Source organism: Amphiura filiformis, chromosome 12, assembly GCF_039555335.1.
Source record: "Amphiura filiformis chromosome 12, Afil_fr2py, whole genome shotgun sequence".
NCBI classification, from domain to species: domain Eukaryota; kingdom Metazoa; phylum Echinodermata; class Ophiuroidea; order Amphilepidida; family Amphiuridae; genus Amphiura; species Amphiura filiformis.
The window spans coordinates 61,618,613-61,635,207 of NC_092639.1; the positions used below are offsets into that span (position 1 = coordinate 61,618,613).

A 16,595-nucleotide genomic window follows, 5' to 3' on the forward strand; every position below is an offset into this window, starting at 1 on the left:
TGCCTGTAGTGCCAAACCCAGTACGGAATTTGAGAGTGACCAGTACAACGTCCACCTCAGTAGGCCTTGCCTGGGAAGCACCAGAGGGACCAGTCGACCAATATCATCTCTTCGTCTCCCATGTAGGCAGACCACAGCCTAGCCGTCCAATCAGCATCAACACTAATGTACCTCTTGTGTATGATGTGACAGACTTGAATCCATACACTGACTATAACTTCCAGATTGTCAATGTTGTTGATGGTGTGCAGAGCGCTGCTGCTACGGTGACGGTATTAACTGGAGAGGATGGTAAGAAATTATTGATGATTCACTTGAACGGTGATCAAAATAACTCAAATAAGCAAAAGAGCTGTTGTTTAAAAGACAATTTTTAGATTTTTGCATCATAACAATGGCTTTTTTCAACAGAAGTAAGCAAACTATGATTACATTTTTAGCAGTTTCACCATTGATCCATTTATAAAGGAGGAAAAGAAAAAGTGATCCTGTCCAGGAATTGAACCCAGGACCTCTGGTTTACGAGACCAGCGCCTTTTCCACTTGGCCACAGGAGCTTCATGATTAGGCAGACTGGGAATTAAACCTGCAAGCTGTCACTCAACCGCTCCCTTTTTCATGAAAGACTTCACATAAATCACTTTTCCTAATTCATCCTTTAATAATGTGTCTATGGCAAAACTGATAAAAAAATTCATCATAGTAAATTTTAATCAGCTTTGATTTGATATATAAGGCCAGTCAAAATGTGACTTAAAGCAGCCTTTACATCTAGATTTTGAAAGCGAGTGGGCAATCACTTGCTAGCTTGATGCTATCAGCGAGCTGTTAACAGCATTGTTGTGAGTGATAGTTTGTACTGCATATCTCATGAAGGCAGCTGGCCTACTCAACAATCACAAAACACTGTAACTCATAACTGTCGTTCATTCTTATTTCAATGTATAATGAACTTTTAAATGTAAAGGTATGCATGAAAAGTGCATTTCAACTTTTTCTAGACATGAAAAAAGGGAGGACACAAACAGGCTTCAGAACTTAACCTGTGACCACATTTCTGTTTCAAGTCTGTTGGCAATAATATAATTATCATCACAGATTTGACAAGTTTTATGTAAAATATTAATGGATCATAGGCACACTCTAAACTGGCATTGCAATGTTGATTATAATTTGATTATTATTTGATTATATATGATTTTTTATTGATTATTCATTGATATTTTATTACAATTTTACCCTAGTTCCTGGTGCACCAGGAGGTCTCTTAGTCACACAACTGAGTCCAAATAGTATCCATGTGGAGTGGGAGCCAACAGAGAGTCCCAATGGAGAGCTACAAGGATATGTGTTGGTTGTCTCCAAACGGGATTTGTCCAGTCCGGTAAGATTAATATTTATCACAATGCGTGTTGTAAAAATTTATTTATGTTATCTTATTATTACTAGAAAGTATTTATTTCTGAAAAGGACATGATCTTAAATTAGATTAATTTCCCAGTAAACACAAAACATTTTGCAGAAAATATGTCGTGTTATATAAAGGGTATAAAATGTTTTGATAACATCCAGAAAACATTTTTGAAAACCTGTAGCATTTTTTCATATCAAACATTTTAAAAATGTTTTCATGACCTTTATGTAACCTGACAATAAAATGTTATTAAAACGTTTGACCAAAACCAAAACGTGTTTATAACATTTGTGTGAGTGAGGATTGACCTGAAAATTATGGAAAAAATCACTATTTGAATAATGTTTTGCAAAAAAAATACACAAAATTGGTCCCTAGTTTGCGCTTGATCACCAAAATTTATTGGGTATAACATTAACTTTTATGCAAAGTTAAACATTTAATAGAGGATTTGGTTTGAATTCCAGTTAGTCCTAAATTAAGGCTAAGGATTGAACTGCTTATTTAACAAAACCAGTGAGGTAGAACCAAAGAGTACAAAGAGTACCGATTCTGATATGTTTGTGTGTCGCTCACAGAGGGCAAATAGTACATCTCCGGATTATTTTGCCATGCGATCGGTAAACTTTGATTGCTTGTTTGTGTTCTACATCTTAAGGCGTTGTACCAAATAACTTGTGTTACTTGCACAAATCTTTATAACGCTAATGTGTACAGAAGCAAATTTTCATTCAATTTAGGGCTCTTGCTGAAAATTGCCGAAGGTACACTAATTGCCTTCCATAAATAAATGCCATAATAGACATTGCATTTTCCATTTTTAGAGAAAAACTCTCTTACTAAAAATGGTCCACCAAATTGCAAATGTCAAAAAGTTAGGCAATTTAGACCTAAGTTATATAGCTATGCATATGAATTTTTAAAATAACATTTTTAAAACTTTCAATTTTTTCTGGTTCAAAAATCAGGGAAACATTGTAAGTGAGGAGATAGAGCTACCACTTAACCAATTGTGGTACCAGTTTGATGACCTTGCAGTCGGTTACGAGTACACATTCACAGTAGTGGTTGTGAATAACGTTGGTACGGGGGCACCATATCATCTTGGACTATTTGTACAACTTCGTGAAACAGGTAATTATCTGAGTTTGCTTTGGGTGTGTTTATCATGAAACTATGTAATTCCTCTGTCATATATGGCAATATCTTTACGTTTGTGTTCCGGTTATGGTTAATAATCCAAATAGAACATGGTGACATTGCTGCAAAACCAGATTTCAAGGAGCCACTCATTCTGTCTTAACCACCCTACAACTGTAACCACCAATTCATGTGTATGCACTCACACACGCACCCCATCAATCAATCAATTTATTTATTTATTTATTTATTTATTTATTTATTTATTTATTTATTTATTTATTTATTTATTTATTTATTTATTTATTTATTTATTTATTCTTTCTTTAACCAGGGTAGCCCCTTCAGTATCTGGAACTGATCTCCAAGGGAACCCTAAGTAACAATATCAACAATTTACAATAACAAAATTTATATAAATTTTGTATAAATATGTGTATAAATACAGTATTTACATTGTACATCAGGTCAATACATTATACAGTAATATTAACATTGTGCATGTTAGTTAGGCAATCCAATTGAAATATATAAAAGACACAAAGTTGATAATCACAATTCAGAAATACAGTTTTTAAAAGTATGAAGAGTCATTGAAGGAAAGTTTCCACGGATATCCTGAGGAAGGCTATTTCAAGCATAACATGATATGTAGTGAAAAGTTCTTTTACCAGGATGTATGTTCAATTTTGGAATGACAAGAGAAAAGGCCAATGAGTTTCCCAAAAGACCTAAATTTTAGGTCTTTTATGAAAATTCAAGTATATCTTCAATACAAAAGATCAACATTTTCATATGATGGACGGCTTTTCCTCCCAGCTACATACACTTTAAGTACATATAATTAGATTTATAAAGTTTACTTCGAGGACTGTTAAATGTAAAAAATAAATTTTAATAATTTGCCATAAAATTTGAATTACATATATATCGCGAATTTCAAAAAATCAAAATTATTTGATATCAGATGGACATTACTCGTATTCAGAATGCAATTTGGTGTGTCTGATGTGCTCTCAGGTCCCACAAAAATACTGTTCAAATATCGCTATCCGAGCCCTTAAACACAATAAACATGAAACTAACCAGGAAAGTGTGGAAATAGTCTGGCCTGCAAATATCTACATTTCTAGCACACTATTTCCAAACCACAAGGCCTTGGCACACTTAGGGATACACCATTTGACTTCCAGAGGAGGCTGGAAGTTGAGGTCAAGGCAATTTGGGTTTTTCCGCAGCCACAGGCAGTGAAGTTTTGTATTGGGCAGGTGTTTTTTCCCTTTATTTTCCATTATTGGTATACACAATTAAAATAAGTGTACGGGACCTTTGGACATCCAACAGATCGATTTGAACATGCCATTGGTCTGGAGAGGAGGCATTTCTGTAAAGATCTGTAGTGCAAATCTGCCTGTTTAGAGAATGTGTACTCATATGTTGCTTTCAAAAGACTTGATTCTGGATTCTTGTCCAAGTATTTAATGGCATTCTACCATAAAATGCCTATTGCAAATGCAGTTGCATACTAGAATGCTCCACTGACATATATAAAATATTAATAAACTTTCATACTTCTCGGACCTAAAGATTATAAATGTTTATACACATGAATGATGTTATATTCATACTTGCATCTACCGCCATCGCCCGATGCTAGCCTTTTGAACATGCTTCTTGCGCGGAGTGTGTAAATGAAACAAATTAGGTGTGAAGCATGCACGAAAGGTTAACATCCTTATACGTCTGCAGTTGCCCATATGTGTTAGTATGAACTTTCATTTGATATTCTAAATACCATTCTGAACCAAGCACATGCACTGAAATCCAACCTTTAACCTCTTTTCAAGCAAATATAGTTTAAAGGTCCCGTAAATGTATTATAGGTGGGTCTTTTTTTTTTTTTTGGGCGAAAATCGCGAAGCGATTTTCGACCCATATTGCGCTGGGTTTTGTTCTACTTACTTCTTCACGGCGTTTCAGAATAAAAAATGAAATATTAGTGTGCTGTCTATGTAATCAGGAAACTACAGAGGCGATAGTGTCCATTTAAATTTGTCATTACTACCTCATGTTGATATTCAAACAGTGCTATAAAGTTGTCTTACCAAGGAATATGTTTGTATTAAAAGAAATAATTGTTTTACAACTTCCATGAACTAGCATTACTTTTATGCAAATCAGAAAATTGCAACAGATATTTTTCATTTCTCTCAGACTGAGCAGTATTGCCAGATTATACGTACAGTTGGGCTAGCCTCATTATAGTTTTATTGATACTGGCAAAATACTTGCTTGCATGTGCTTGTTGTTTTACCATAGCGTATAGAATATGTTAATGATACTTGGCCTTCACTTGGCTCTGCTGATGTAACATCAGTAACGCCCTCACTCAGGCTTGCTGGTTTAACGAGAATCCTTTAATCGGTGTAAATGAATAAGTGGAGCTAAAAGGCGCAAGGTACCATTCGAAGTAAATTATTATACATGTACCGTGCCAATTGGACTTTCTGAAGGGGGGGTTAAGATGAGCTGTAAATCTGTGTATATACTAGATAGAGAGACCTGATACTGCTAATAGGCCTAATATCTGGGTAAACGTGGAAGTTAACTAAAGAACGCCATTTATATTATGACACATTTAAAGCTAAAGACAAAAATGACATGTGAAAATGTTATTCTGATGGCATTTATTGTTAGAACACGGAGATAAAATAGCATTGAATTGTTAGAAGTTTATGCACTTCTCACAACACACGCATCATGGTCATCATGATATCAGGTAAATTACATTTGATCACGCACTAAAAACTTCACACTGTGGAAAGGACATTTACAACCATGCATGACTCATAGATGGATTGATATGAATATTTAGTAGGTACCGAGATTACCCAATCAGCGCACAATGCCAGTAATTGATCACGCAGCAAGTACCATCATGATAATGCACTACTGTTACGTCATGCGTGATTTTCATTGATAGAGCACGGTGATTTCCGGTAAATGATAGACACCTAAATATGGTAATTTTGCAAACATCTATTGATTTTATTGGTTGAAATTGCACACGTGTTGTTTTGTTTACATGGCCTTTAAAATGAGACCGGTTCACAAAATATTTGAGTACGGGTAAGGTATATAGCGGGTTCATTTAAAATATTGGTTCCCAGTGTTGCACAGTGGCTAGGTGACCGTGTTATGGCTATCAGGCGGCGGATGACATGATCGAGCCGGCAACTCGTAAAACCGCCCGGCCGTATGGCATTTTCCATATACTAGGTTAGTTTTGTGGGGTTCATTATCGAACCCCAACGGTTTTAGCTTGTATTTATATTATTTATCAACATAGGCCTATTTGTTTGTGATATTTCAAGCGTTTTAAAATTTCAAAATAATCCCATTCAATTACACGGTTGACGATGAAAATTTACTGAATTTAGGGACTGCACGTCATACACCACCTGATGGTTATGTAATTACCAGTTGCTCGGGGTTAATATCAGTTGGAAGATGAGTTAGGGGCTGTGCAATAATTATTTTCCCCCCCGGGGGGGTAAAATTTCCAAACGGCCCGCCAAAAATCGCTTGCCTCCCCCCCTCTCGGCCTGCCAAAAATCGCTTGCCCCCCCCTCTCGGCCCGCCAAAAAATCCTTGCCCCCCCACACATGCCAAATTTTTGGGATCCCAATTTTCAAACCTTAAATGGTCTAGATATATGTTATGAAAAGAAGTTTCAGGAAAATTTGCATATTAAAGCGCTTCCGCACTGTTTTCCTAAGCCTTTTAGAGCGTTTTATTTAAAAGGCGCCCCATGAATGTGTGCCAAAAATCGCTTGCCCCCCCCCTCTCGGCTGGCCAAAATTGCTTGCCCCCCTTTCAGCTCGCCAAAATTTCTTGCCCCCCCCCAATTTTACCCTCCCCAGGGCTCATAATTATTGCACAGCCCCTTAGTAAAATAGTAATATTGCACAGTAATAAATTATAAAATACACCTAGTTTTGAGAAGCTGAAGGGTAGAGGTAAAATCTGAATGTGGTGCTGAAGATATACGATAGAGCTAAGTGTGTTAAATCGGGTGAAGTTTTTTGGGTCCCTATACGTGCTCTGTGTGTTGCTGTGTGAGTGGGCCAAACATGGCTGAGGCAATTAGTGGAAGATGTCCACCTAGTTTTCGTAACACTTGACTTTCATTTACCTGTGTTTTCATTGGTCAATAATCTAATGACATTCATATTTTGTTATGGATATGACTGATGCACATAAACTTATTTACATAATAATGTCAACGTAATAACTACTGTGTTATGATGGTGCTTTTATGTTATCTCGATCTTTATAAGATTCTTTTTCCAGTAGGCCTATTATTAAAATTACAAAACTACATTGCATGTGTCTGTAGTAATTATTTGTGTTTCTTTTGAACCACCCTTTTGACAACAATTGCCTATCAAGAATTATGCAGTGTGTTTTTACTACATGCCCTACTTGTCATTTGACAAACGTACAAACATGCTTATTATGAACAATCCCATTTATAAAAACAGTTCGAATAAAATAACTACACCTTTATCTTGGCACTTCCTCAGTGGCTCGCCCTATTCCTTTTTAAAGGAATTTTTATTTAATTGTGGGCAAAAGATTTTTTGTTTGTTTTAGTGATAGTGGACAAATTGTTGGTTTCTTTTTTTACTCATGTAGTGGGTGTATTTGTTTCCTTCAAAACTTCCAGCCTCTCTGCCCTCGGAAATCTAATTGTGCATCCCTTAATACGATGATGTTGATCCATGAATTTTTTGTTGGAAGAATTTTTTTTGTATTAATATAGGGTCCACAATTTATAATTTCCCCCTAATACTTTTTAAAATAAATCAAAAAATATTTTATGAAATGCAAATGTGTAAAAAGGTATGGTAGCCTTATTTTTTTTACACATATGGACCAAATTATAACATCACACTTCTTTGTGTTCAGTCACAATGATTCATGATTTTGTAAAAAAGAGACTGTTTTAAACAGTGTTGCATCTGAGTCCATAGGATTCAACTCTCAAACAATACAGTATACTAGGTCTATTCATGTGTTTGATACAGAAAGCCTGACTGCTATGGACTCAGGTGCAACTTTTATAACGGCCTATTTTCTTACACAAGTAACCATTGTGACTGAACACAATGATAGGCTATACATAACTACCTTTTTGTATTCATTTCATTAAATTTTTTTTTTTTAAAGTATTAGGGGGAACTTATAACTTGTGGACCCTATATATCCAGAAAGAGATTTTCGTTCAGTTTGCTCTATATTTCTCCCTCTTTGAATGCCATTTTGTTTAGAAACAGAAAATGCACGGAGCCCATATTAATGACTCATTAAGGGCTCTGGTATGAGCGTTCGGACAGTATTTTTGTATGACATGAGAGCACATCAGACATATCGTCGGGTGCATCACATACTGGTCTATCTTGAATTTTTGACTTTTCTGAGAAAATTGGTATATAGTTCTTTTTTACGAAGCTCTTCTAATTCAACAAATTACAGACCTCAATTTTTCCTAAATAATTAGTTATAAAATATTAAATTTGAACTATCTATGATTTTTACAAAATACAGTTTTCACATACTGATCTATCTCGAAAAACACGCATTTATAGAAAATCTCAATTGAAAATCTGCGTATTAAGTTTACCTTTCTATAATTTTTTTCTTCTTTTTTGTAGACAGCTGTCTTTATTAAAAGTTTCTTAATACATAGTACTGTCACTTAATCAGTGACCTTAAATACATTAACGCAGCATTTTATTTATTAATATTAGTGACATAGTCATTTCAAGAGAGTTATAAGAGGATTGAAAAACAAGCAACAAAAAAAATAAGGGAAAAGAGCAACAGAATGAGCGAATAGAGCTAACTGCTGATTATTTTGTACTCAAATTGAGTAGAAAACAAAAAACAAACAATCAACAATGAGCTCCACCCGACCCACCCCGCCGACCCCCTCCCCCACACATTGAGCATGTTGAGCATATTTTACTTTCTTTACTATGGATTAAAAATACACAGGAATGAAAAATTATATCATAACATTAATAGTTGCCAGGATTGCCACTCATTATTAAACTTTTGTAACTTTAGGCTACATACTGCTTGGTATTTCAAAACATTATAATAACATTTAAGTTCCCTTTTAAAACATCTAAGTTTGGTCGCTTTCTCTGTCATCTTTACTCTATACAAATGTAATTTTGCAATAGTCAAAATCAATGTTAGAATTAAATCATATTTAGATCCAAAAAGAATTAACTGAGGGGTCATAGCTAGATCTATACTGATCTTGTCTTTTATCCAGTCTTTGAGATCTTCCCAAAAATTTCTAGAAAAAGGGCAATCCACAAAGAGATGCTTGATTGTTTCTGGATTTATCTTACAAAACGTACATAAGTCATCATCACTTATGTTCATTTTTAACAACAATGTATTTGTGCCTATGATACTCTGATTAATTCTGTATTGAAACCATCTCAGTTTAATATCAGTGGAAAATTTGAAATTTAAGGTACATATTTTTTCCAATCATCATTCTCCATTCCAAATTCCATTTGCCACTTTGACTTACTCATTGTATTCTTCATCTTTGATTCAATAGAAATATCATAGAACATTTTGCACCCTTTTCGTTGCTTAAAAAGTAGTTCCATATTATACGGCTGAAAAGGGAGGCTAGTTTGGAGCCTATAGTACCATTGTAATTAAAATTTGACTGAATTGCCCTAATAATACCATTGTATTCTAAGAAATTGGTCTTCACTTTATAAAGTTTTGTAAATTCGACAATCGACAAAAAGGACCCGCTTGCATTTAAGAGATCATTTATAAACAGCACACCTCTTTTTTTCCAATGGGCATAACAAACTGATTTACCACCAATCGTTATTTTATCGTTCCACCACAAATATTGTTTTGCAATACGGTTGAAATCCAGATTATTATTATTTACAATGTTTATAAGTGAGGACCAAGAAAACAGAGTATCATACCAGAACTTATTATCTATCATGTTTTTCATGTCATTAAGACGATACATACCAAGGCAACAAATATCATCACTTATTACATTAAAACAAAGACGAAATAGCTTAACCCATTTTTGATCACCACAGGCAACCCTCCGAATCCAGTTTACCTTTAAAGCATTTATATGCATTTCTACATTTGGCATCTTTACTCCACCATTCTCATAATTTTGCACAAATTGTATTCTTTTAACTCGATCTGGCTTGCCGCTCCAAATATATTTATATATCTCATCATTTACCGCTTTGATAAATTCCTTGCTTGGGTTTGGTAGCATTTGAGCAATATAACTTATTTTTGGCAAAGCCAATGATTTCACAACTACAACCCGTCCCAACACCGTTAAATTTCTTTTTTTCCAACTTGATAACAGTTTTCGTATCAAATGAAGTGCTTTATCATAATTATCATTTACCATTTGAGCAAGGTTTGTACTAAATGAAGAAATGCCTAGAAACTCAAAGCTACCATTGAAATTCCATTGTATTTTTAAATTTTTACTAATTATAGTATTTCTGAATTTCTGAGACCCAATCCATACTGCAACCGCTTTATCAATATTAATTTTCAAACCAGACATCTCATAAAATGATTGCAATGTTTTAAAGGCACTTTCCAGTGATTTTTCTGTACCATCAAGAATTAATGTAGTGTCATCTGCATACTGTGCAATTTTAAAATTCAAATCATTGATGCAAATTCCTGTTATATCCTTATTTTGTCTAATCATTGTAGATAATACCTCCGCACATAAAACGAAGATATATGGCGACAGAGGATCGCCTTGTCTACAACTGCGCTGAATTTGGAACGGTTTAGATATATTTCCATTTATGATTACGGAAGAAGATGCGTTCTTATACAAAGCCATAAACCATCTGCAAATGTCTGATCCGAAATTAAATACCCTTAAAGTTTCAAGAATAAAATCATGCGAAACCGTGTCAAAAGCTTTTTCAAAATCTATTAGTAAAAGCATCCCCGAATTTCATTAACCTCTGTATAACTTAACAAATCATAAATAAGGCGAATACTTTCACCAATGAATCTATTTGGGACAAAACCTGTTTGATCTTCTGAAATTAAATATGGCAAAACCGATTTTATACGGTTTGCAATACATGCAGAGGCCAATTTATAAGAAACATTTAGAAGCGAAATAGGCCTCCAGTTTTTAAGAACTGACGGGTTTATCTCCTTTGGCAGAAGAGTAACGTGACCCTTTTTTGAACTTGAGTAAGAGACCCAATTCTAAAACCTTCATTTAAAGATCGGAGGAGAAAACAAGATATTTCCAACCAGAAGCATTTGTAAAATTCTGCTGTAAACCCATCAGGTCCGGGTGTCTTGTTGTTTTTCATGTTTTTCAAAGCATATGTGAGCTCAGAAAGAGTAATTTCACCCTCTAACGTATTTGATTGCATTTATGTTAATTTGTTTATGGACGATAATCATCAATTTTAACATTATTATTTCCACCTTTTTCTTTATACAGATTTTCATAAAAAGATACTACCTCCTTTTCAATCTCATCTTGAGATGTTACTTCTGTGTTGTTACCTCTCACAATTCTAACCATTTGTTTGTTTACAAAGTTTCTTTTTTCAAGATTAAGAAAATATTTGGTGGGTTTCTCTCCCTCCTATCCATCGGACCTTTGTTCGAATAAAACATCCTTTAATCTTTCTACTACGAATATCCTCAAGTTCATGTTTAGCATTATCTAACTCATTCTTTAAAATGTCAACATTAGGGCTGTTTTTCAATGATGCCTCCTCATATGACGTATTTAAGTTTTCTATTAATTTGTCAAGTACTTCTTCAGACTTGTCCATCTCTCTCTTTCTTTTTGAGGAGTATGCTATAGTAGCGCCTCTGATTTCCAAAAGCAGTGTTTCAAAAAACAGTTGGTCATTAATAGTTAGTTCTAACTCATTTGGATCAATATTGTTTATATTTTCTCTGTCATACGGCGAAGCAGCATAGATTTGTTTTACTTTAGTTATCGAATCCTTAACTACTTTTACATATTCATCATCTTCAATTAAATCGTTATTCAACTTCCACGAACCTCGTCCCCTTTGTATATTATTACTCTTACTACCATGGAATGGTCAGTCCTATATCCTGGTAGAATGTCTGTTTGACCAATTATATTCAAAATTTCAGAAGAAATCAAGAAAAAATCCAGCCTAGCTTGTTTTATGGGATTGTTTCTTCTCCAGGTAAAACGTTTTATATCTGGGTTCATAATTCTCCAAGGGTCACACAGACTCAAATCTTCTTTTATTTTTAAAACAGCTTCTTTTGCCTTTGGATTATTAATATTCAAATAATTAAATGTATCTAAATTTTGATCCTGGACTAAGTTAAAATCACCACATACAATACAATGTGGGTTACCAACGCTTTTCGATAACATTTTTAACACGATTATAAAAATCTGGATTATCCTCATTTGGACCATACAGACAAACTATCGTGATATCCATTGACATCATCGTAATATCAAGTACAATCCAATTACCTGTTTGATCCCGCTGAATATTACGCACTTTGAAGTCAAAATTGTTATTCATTAACACTGCCACGCCTCTGGCATTTGTCTTATAACCTGCTGTATAACATTCATATCCCCATTCTGATCTGATCATATTTTCCCATTTCTGGTCCCAGTGTACATCCTGAAGGCAATAAATTGAACATTTCTTTTTCCTTAAATAATTTAAAACATCTCTTCTCTTAGATTTATCACTCAATCCTCTACAGTTTACAGAACATATATTATACAGTTTACAGAACATATATTTATAGTACTATCCATATTCTTTAACCATGTAAACATGTTTAACAGAAACCTTCATTTGGTTTTTGATTACAACATACATAACTTGATTCACAGCTGTCTTTTTATGAAAAATATAATACATACCACACACAAAACTATATAAAAGAAGAAAAAACAAAGTTGCAAAAACAAAAAAGCAAGAAAGAGAAAAAAAATCCAACCACCGAGCCCACCAAGAAGATAAATTTTGGGGAAAAATTATGATTTTTACCTTCAAAGATTTATAAATCATCAAGCATGTCAAAAACTTTTTGTCACATATTAATTTCCACTGTATGTTTTACTATTCATAAATGTGCAAGCAAGCAAATAAATGATACAAAACATTTTTATACAATGAATTCTCAAAGCAACTTGTTGTTTCATTTATACTGATATTTTTTTAATATCAGAGATGCATTTTTTTACTGTTAACGAGAACTTTAAGGGGGATTTTCACACCTCCTTGATATTTAAATTTTTTCTGTTCAATTGTTCATAATTGCATTTAAATCGTTCACATTTTGGAGTTTATAACCTTTCATGTATTTTAGTGCTAAAGTCAGTCAATTTATGCAGATTTACACCTTCAAAGATTTATAAATCACCAAGCATGTCAGAAACTTTTTGTCACAGATTAATTTCCACCTTATGTTTTACTATTCATAAATGTGCAAGCAAGCAAATAAGTGATACAAAACATTTTTATACAATAATTTCTCAAAGCAACTTGTTGATCCATTTATACTGATATTTTTTTTTTTTATATCAGAGATGCACCTTTTTACTGTTAACGAGAACATATGAGGGGGATTTTCACACCTTGATATTTTAGATTTGATCTGTTCAACTGTTCATATTATATATTGCATTTAAATCGTTCACGTTTTGGAGTTTATAACATTTCATGTATTTTAGTGCTAAAGTCAGTCAATTTATGCAGATTTACATATTTCACCCATGGCCCCTGTCGATGTTCCTTGGCTTTGTGTTCCATGATGACTTCTGTGCCTATGACTTTGATTCTTGTTACTCTGCCTTCTCTTCTTAGTTTCTTCGCTTCTGCTACCAACATTCCTCTCTTTCGCTTCATTTCTGCGGGTAGATCAGTATATACCATCACTGGTTTCCGCCCAGGTACATAGTCTCTGTTTTTTGCTAGTTCCAGGATCCAGTCCCTATCTCCAATGGCACCGAACCTACGATAATGGGATCCGGGCCTTTTCTTTGACCACCATAATTTCGCCGGGCAAGCGATGGGCATTGACAATAAAGATACTATATACATCTGCCTGTGGTACATTAAAGTCTGTGATCAGGAAATCTCTCACCACTTCATAAATAGTTTTATCCTTATTTTCTTCCGCTCCATAAAACAGAAGGTTAGTTTTCCTGTCGTGGATTTCGTTGAGTAAGAGTTTTTTCTCAATGTCCTGCTTTAGTTCTGTAAGCTTTTTGTCTATATTTGGAACTGTTTAATGTGCTAGCTCATTTGTTTGTTCTGAGTCCCTTGTAACCTTTTCTTCTAGGTTCCGTGATCGTTTCTTGATTCGCTGAAACAGATTCATTTAGTTTGTTTACTTGTGTCTGTAGTTTATCCATTCGCTTATTCAGCGTGCTCTCTAAGCGTAACATAATAGTCTTTAGTTCGGCGTTGGACACGGTATCGGGTCCATCCTTTGTATTGCCCGCCATGTTGTTACTCACGTACTGTGTACTACCTGGTTCCTGTCTTCGCTGGTTTTGTATCTCCGTTGAGTCAAATTTTGATGTCCTGTGTTTCAACTGATGCGGCTTTCCACTTCGAAGATTATATGTACAATTTAGAATGTTTTTGTTCCCCTGCATACTATTTTTTTCAAATTTATGTAGGCTCGGTGGCCGAGAAAAAATTATACACGTCCGGCCATGATGGAATCCGGGTTGCCAGTCTTACCTTTCTATAATTTAATTAGATTATGGATTTTCATGAATGTGGTTTTAAATTAAAGCATATACTTAACAGATTTATTTAAGTGGAATCTTTAATTATATTTACGTATGCAATATTGCTTAAAACTACACGTAAGTTGTAGTTCTGTATGTGAAATAGTTAATTTCCGATATCGTATTTAAAGTGCATTACATACTGGTCTATCTCGATAAGCTTCGAGATAGACCAGTATGTGATGCGCCTAAAGTCACGCCACCGTCATGAACTCGAGATAGCCCACAAGATAGACCAGTATGTGATGCACTTTAAATACGATATAGGGAAATTAACTATTTCACATACAGAACTACAACTTTAGTGTAGTTTTAAGCAATATTGCATACGTAAATATAATTCAAGATTCCACTTAAAGGCCCATATAAAATTAACAGATGTGGAAATAGGAGTATAAACTGACCAGTAGATACCACTTGTAGTCCTACTAATTCATGACATATTGGATGGCCTAGGGGAAAGTTAGCCCATATTAGCAAGACTATCCTTGCCTTCAAGGTGAAACAAACCTACTCATGTTACCCTCTGGCCATGGGCTGGCCTGGTGTCAGATCTTACCCAGGGAAAGATGACATTCCAATATATGCCTTTAAATAAATCTTCAAGTATATGATTTAATTTAAAACCACTTTCATGAAAATCCATAGTCTTATTAAATAATAGAAAAGTAAACTTAATACGAAGATTTTCAATTGCGATTTTCTCGAAATGCGTGTTTTTCGAGATAGACCAGTATGTGATGCGTCCGACGATATAGTATTGCATTCTGAATACGAAGATTTTTGGAAATTAGCGATATAATGCAAATTTTATAAAAAATTTCATATTTTTGAGCAGTCCTCGAAGTAAACTTCAATAAATCCAATGCTATGTACTTAAAGTGTATGTAGCTGGGATGAAAAACCGACAATCAAATTGAAAATTTTGACCTTTTATATTGAAGATATACATTTTCCCATTTTTTTGGGTGTTTTGGGGAACAAAAACCATATCTTCAATATCAAAGGTCAAAATTCTCAATTGATCGTTGGCTTTTCATCCCAGCTACATGCACTTTAAGTACATATCATTAGATTGATAAAGTTTACTTTGAGGACTTTTAAATATCAAAAATATGATTTTTAATAATTTGCCATAAAATGTGTTTTTATCACGAATTTCAAAAATCAAAATTATTTGATATCAGAAGAACATTCTTCGTATTCAGAATGCAATTCGATATGTCTGATGTGCTCTCATATCCCACAGAAAATACTGTCCAAATGCTCATACCCCACCCCTTAAAGGGGAATTTTGTGATCCTATCTTTTTATGACATTTTTCAGTAGATATCCACGAAAAAAGCTTATTCCCAAAATTTCAGTTGATTTCGATTTTGCGTTTGCGAGTTATGCATGATTATGTGTATTACACTGCTCTATAGGCCAGTGTTGTAATTTCGTTCTGGTATATACCAGAACAAAATTCAAATTTGACGATATTTTTGCTAAACAAATTAATCTGCAAGAAATTTTTGGTACATAAACATTATGTATCCAGAGGTTTCCAGTGGTATAAAAATCTCAACTTTTTTGAGAAAAGTGGGGGGATGAGGCTGTGGATCACGAAATGCCCTTTTAAGGACAAGAATTAATCTCACAATCGTACAGCTGCTAAGTGAACCCAGTATTTTATCTTTCTGATATGCTACAATCAATGCTACTCAAATCTCCATTTTGGGTCTATATTCCCAGTTTTTGTTTTGTTTTGAAAATGCTGTTACTTACTGCACTGAAGAAAGTATGAAGGGAAAAAGATCATTCTCTGTGGAATATTTTAACCTGGCTGTCACAGTATTCTACTACAAACAACTCCATGCCATCTTGTGACAGTGCAATTCCTATGGGGTTATTAACCTGTGTGGTAACACAACCTATGTAATGTCCTTTACTTGTATATCTGAATATACCTGCTGGGTCACCTAATGCTGAGTTGACTACAAAGATTTCTCCCTGTCTGCAACAAACATAACCAGGGGACCATATCTTTACTTCAGGGGGAGCCTGTACTTCCCTTACATTGGATCCAGAATAGTCCATTATCTCTATATAGTTATCATCATTATCAGATGTAGAATCTACATCATCATCATCATCAGATGATGATGATAAATAATT

At 34.3% G+C, this 16,595-nt stretch overlaps 1 protein-coding gene across 1 annotated transcript in view; it reads left to right on the top strand.

Moving 5' to 3' along the window:
• Positions 1–16,595, top strand: part of LOC140166980 (uncharacterized) — a 185,802-nt gene that overhangs the window by 130,316 nt on the left and 38,891 nt on the right. The window contains exons 79-81 of the mRNA XM_072190462.1: positions 10–291; positions 1,245–1,384; positions 2,383–2,548. Coding sequence (XP_072046563.1) covers positions 10–291; positions 1,245–1,384; positions 2,383–2,548 — 588 coding nt within the window. The remainder of the gene's footprint in view (positions 1–9; positions 292–1,244; positions 1,385–2,382; positions 2,549–16,595) is intronic.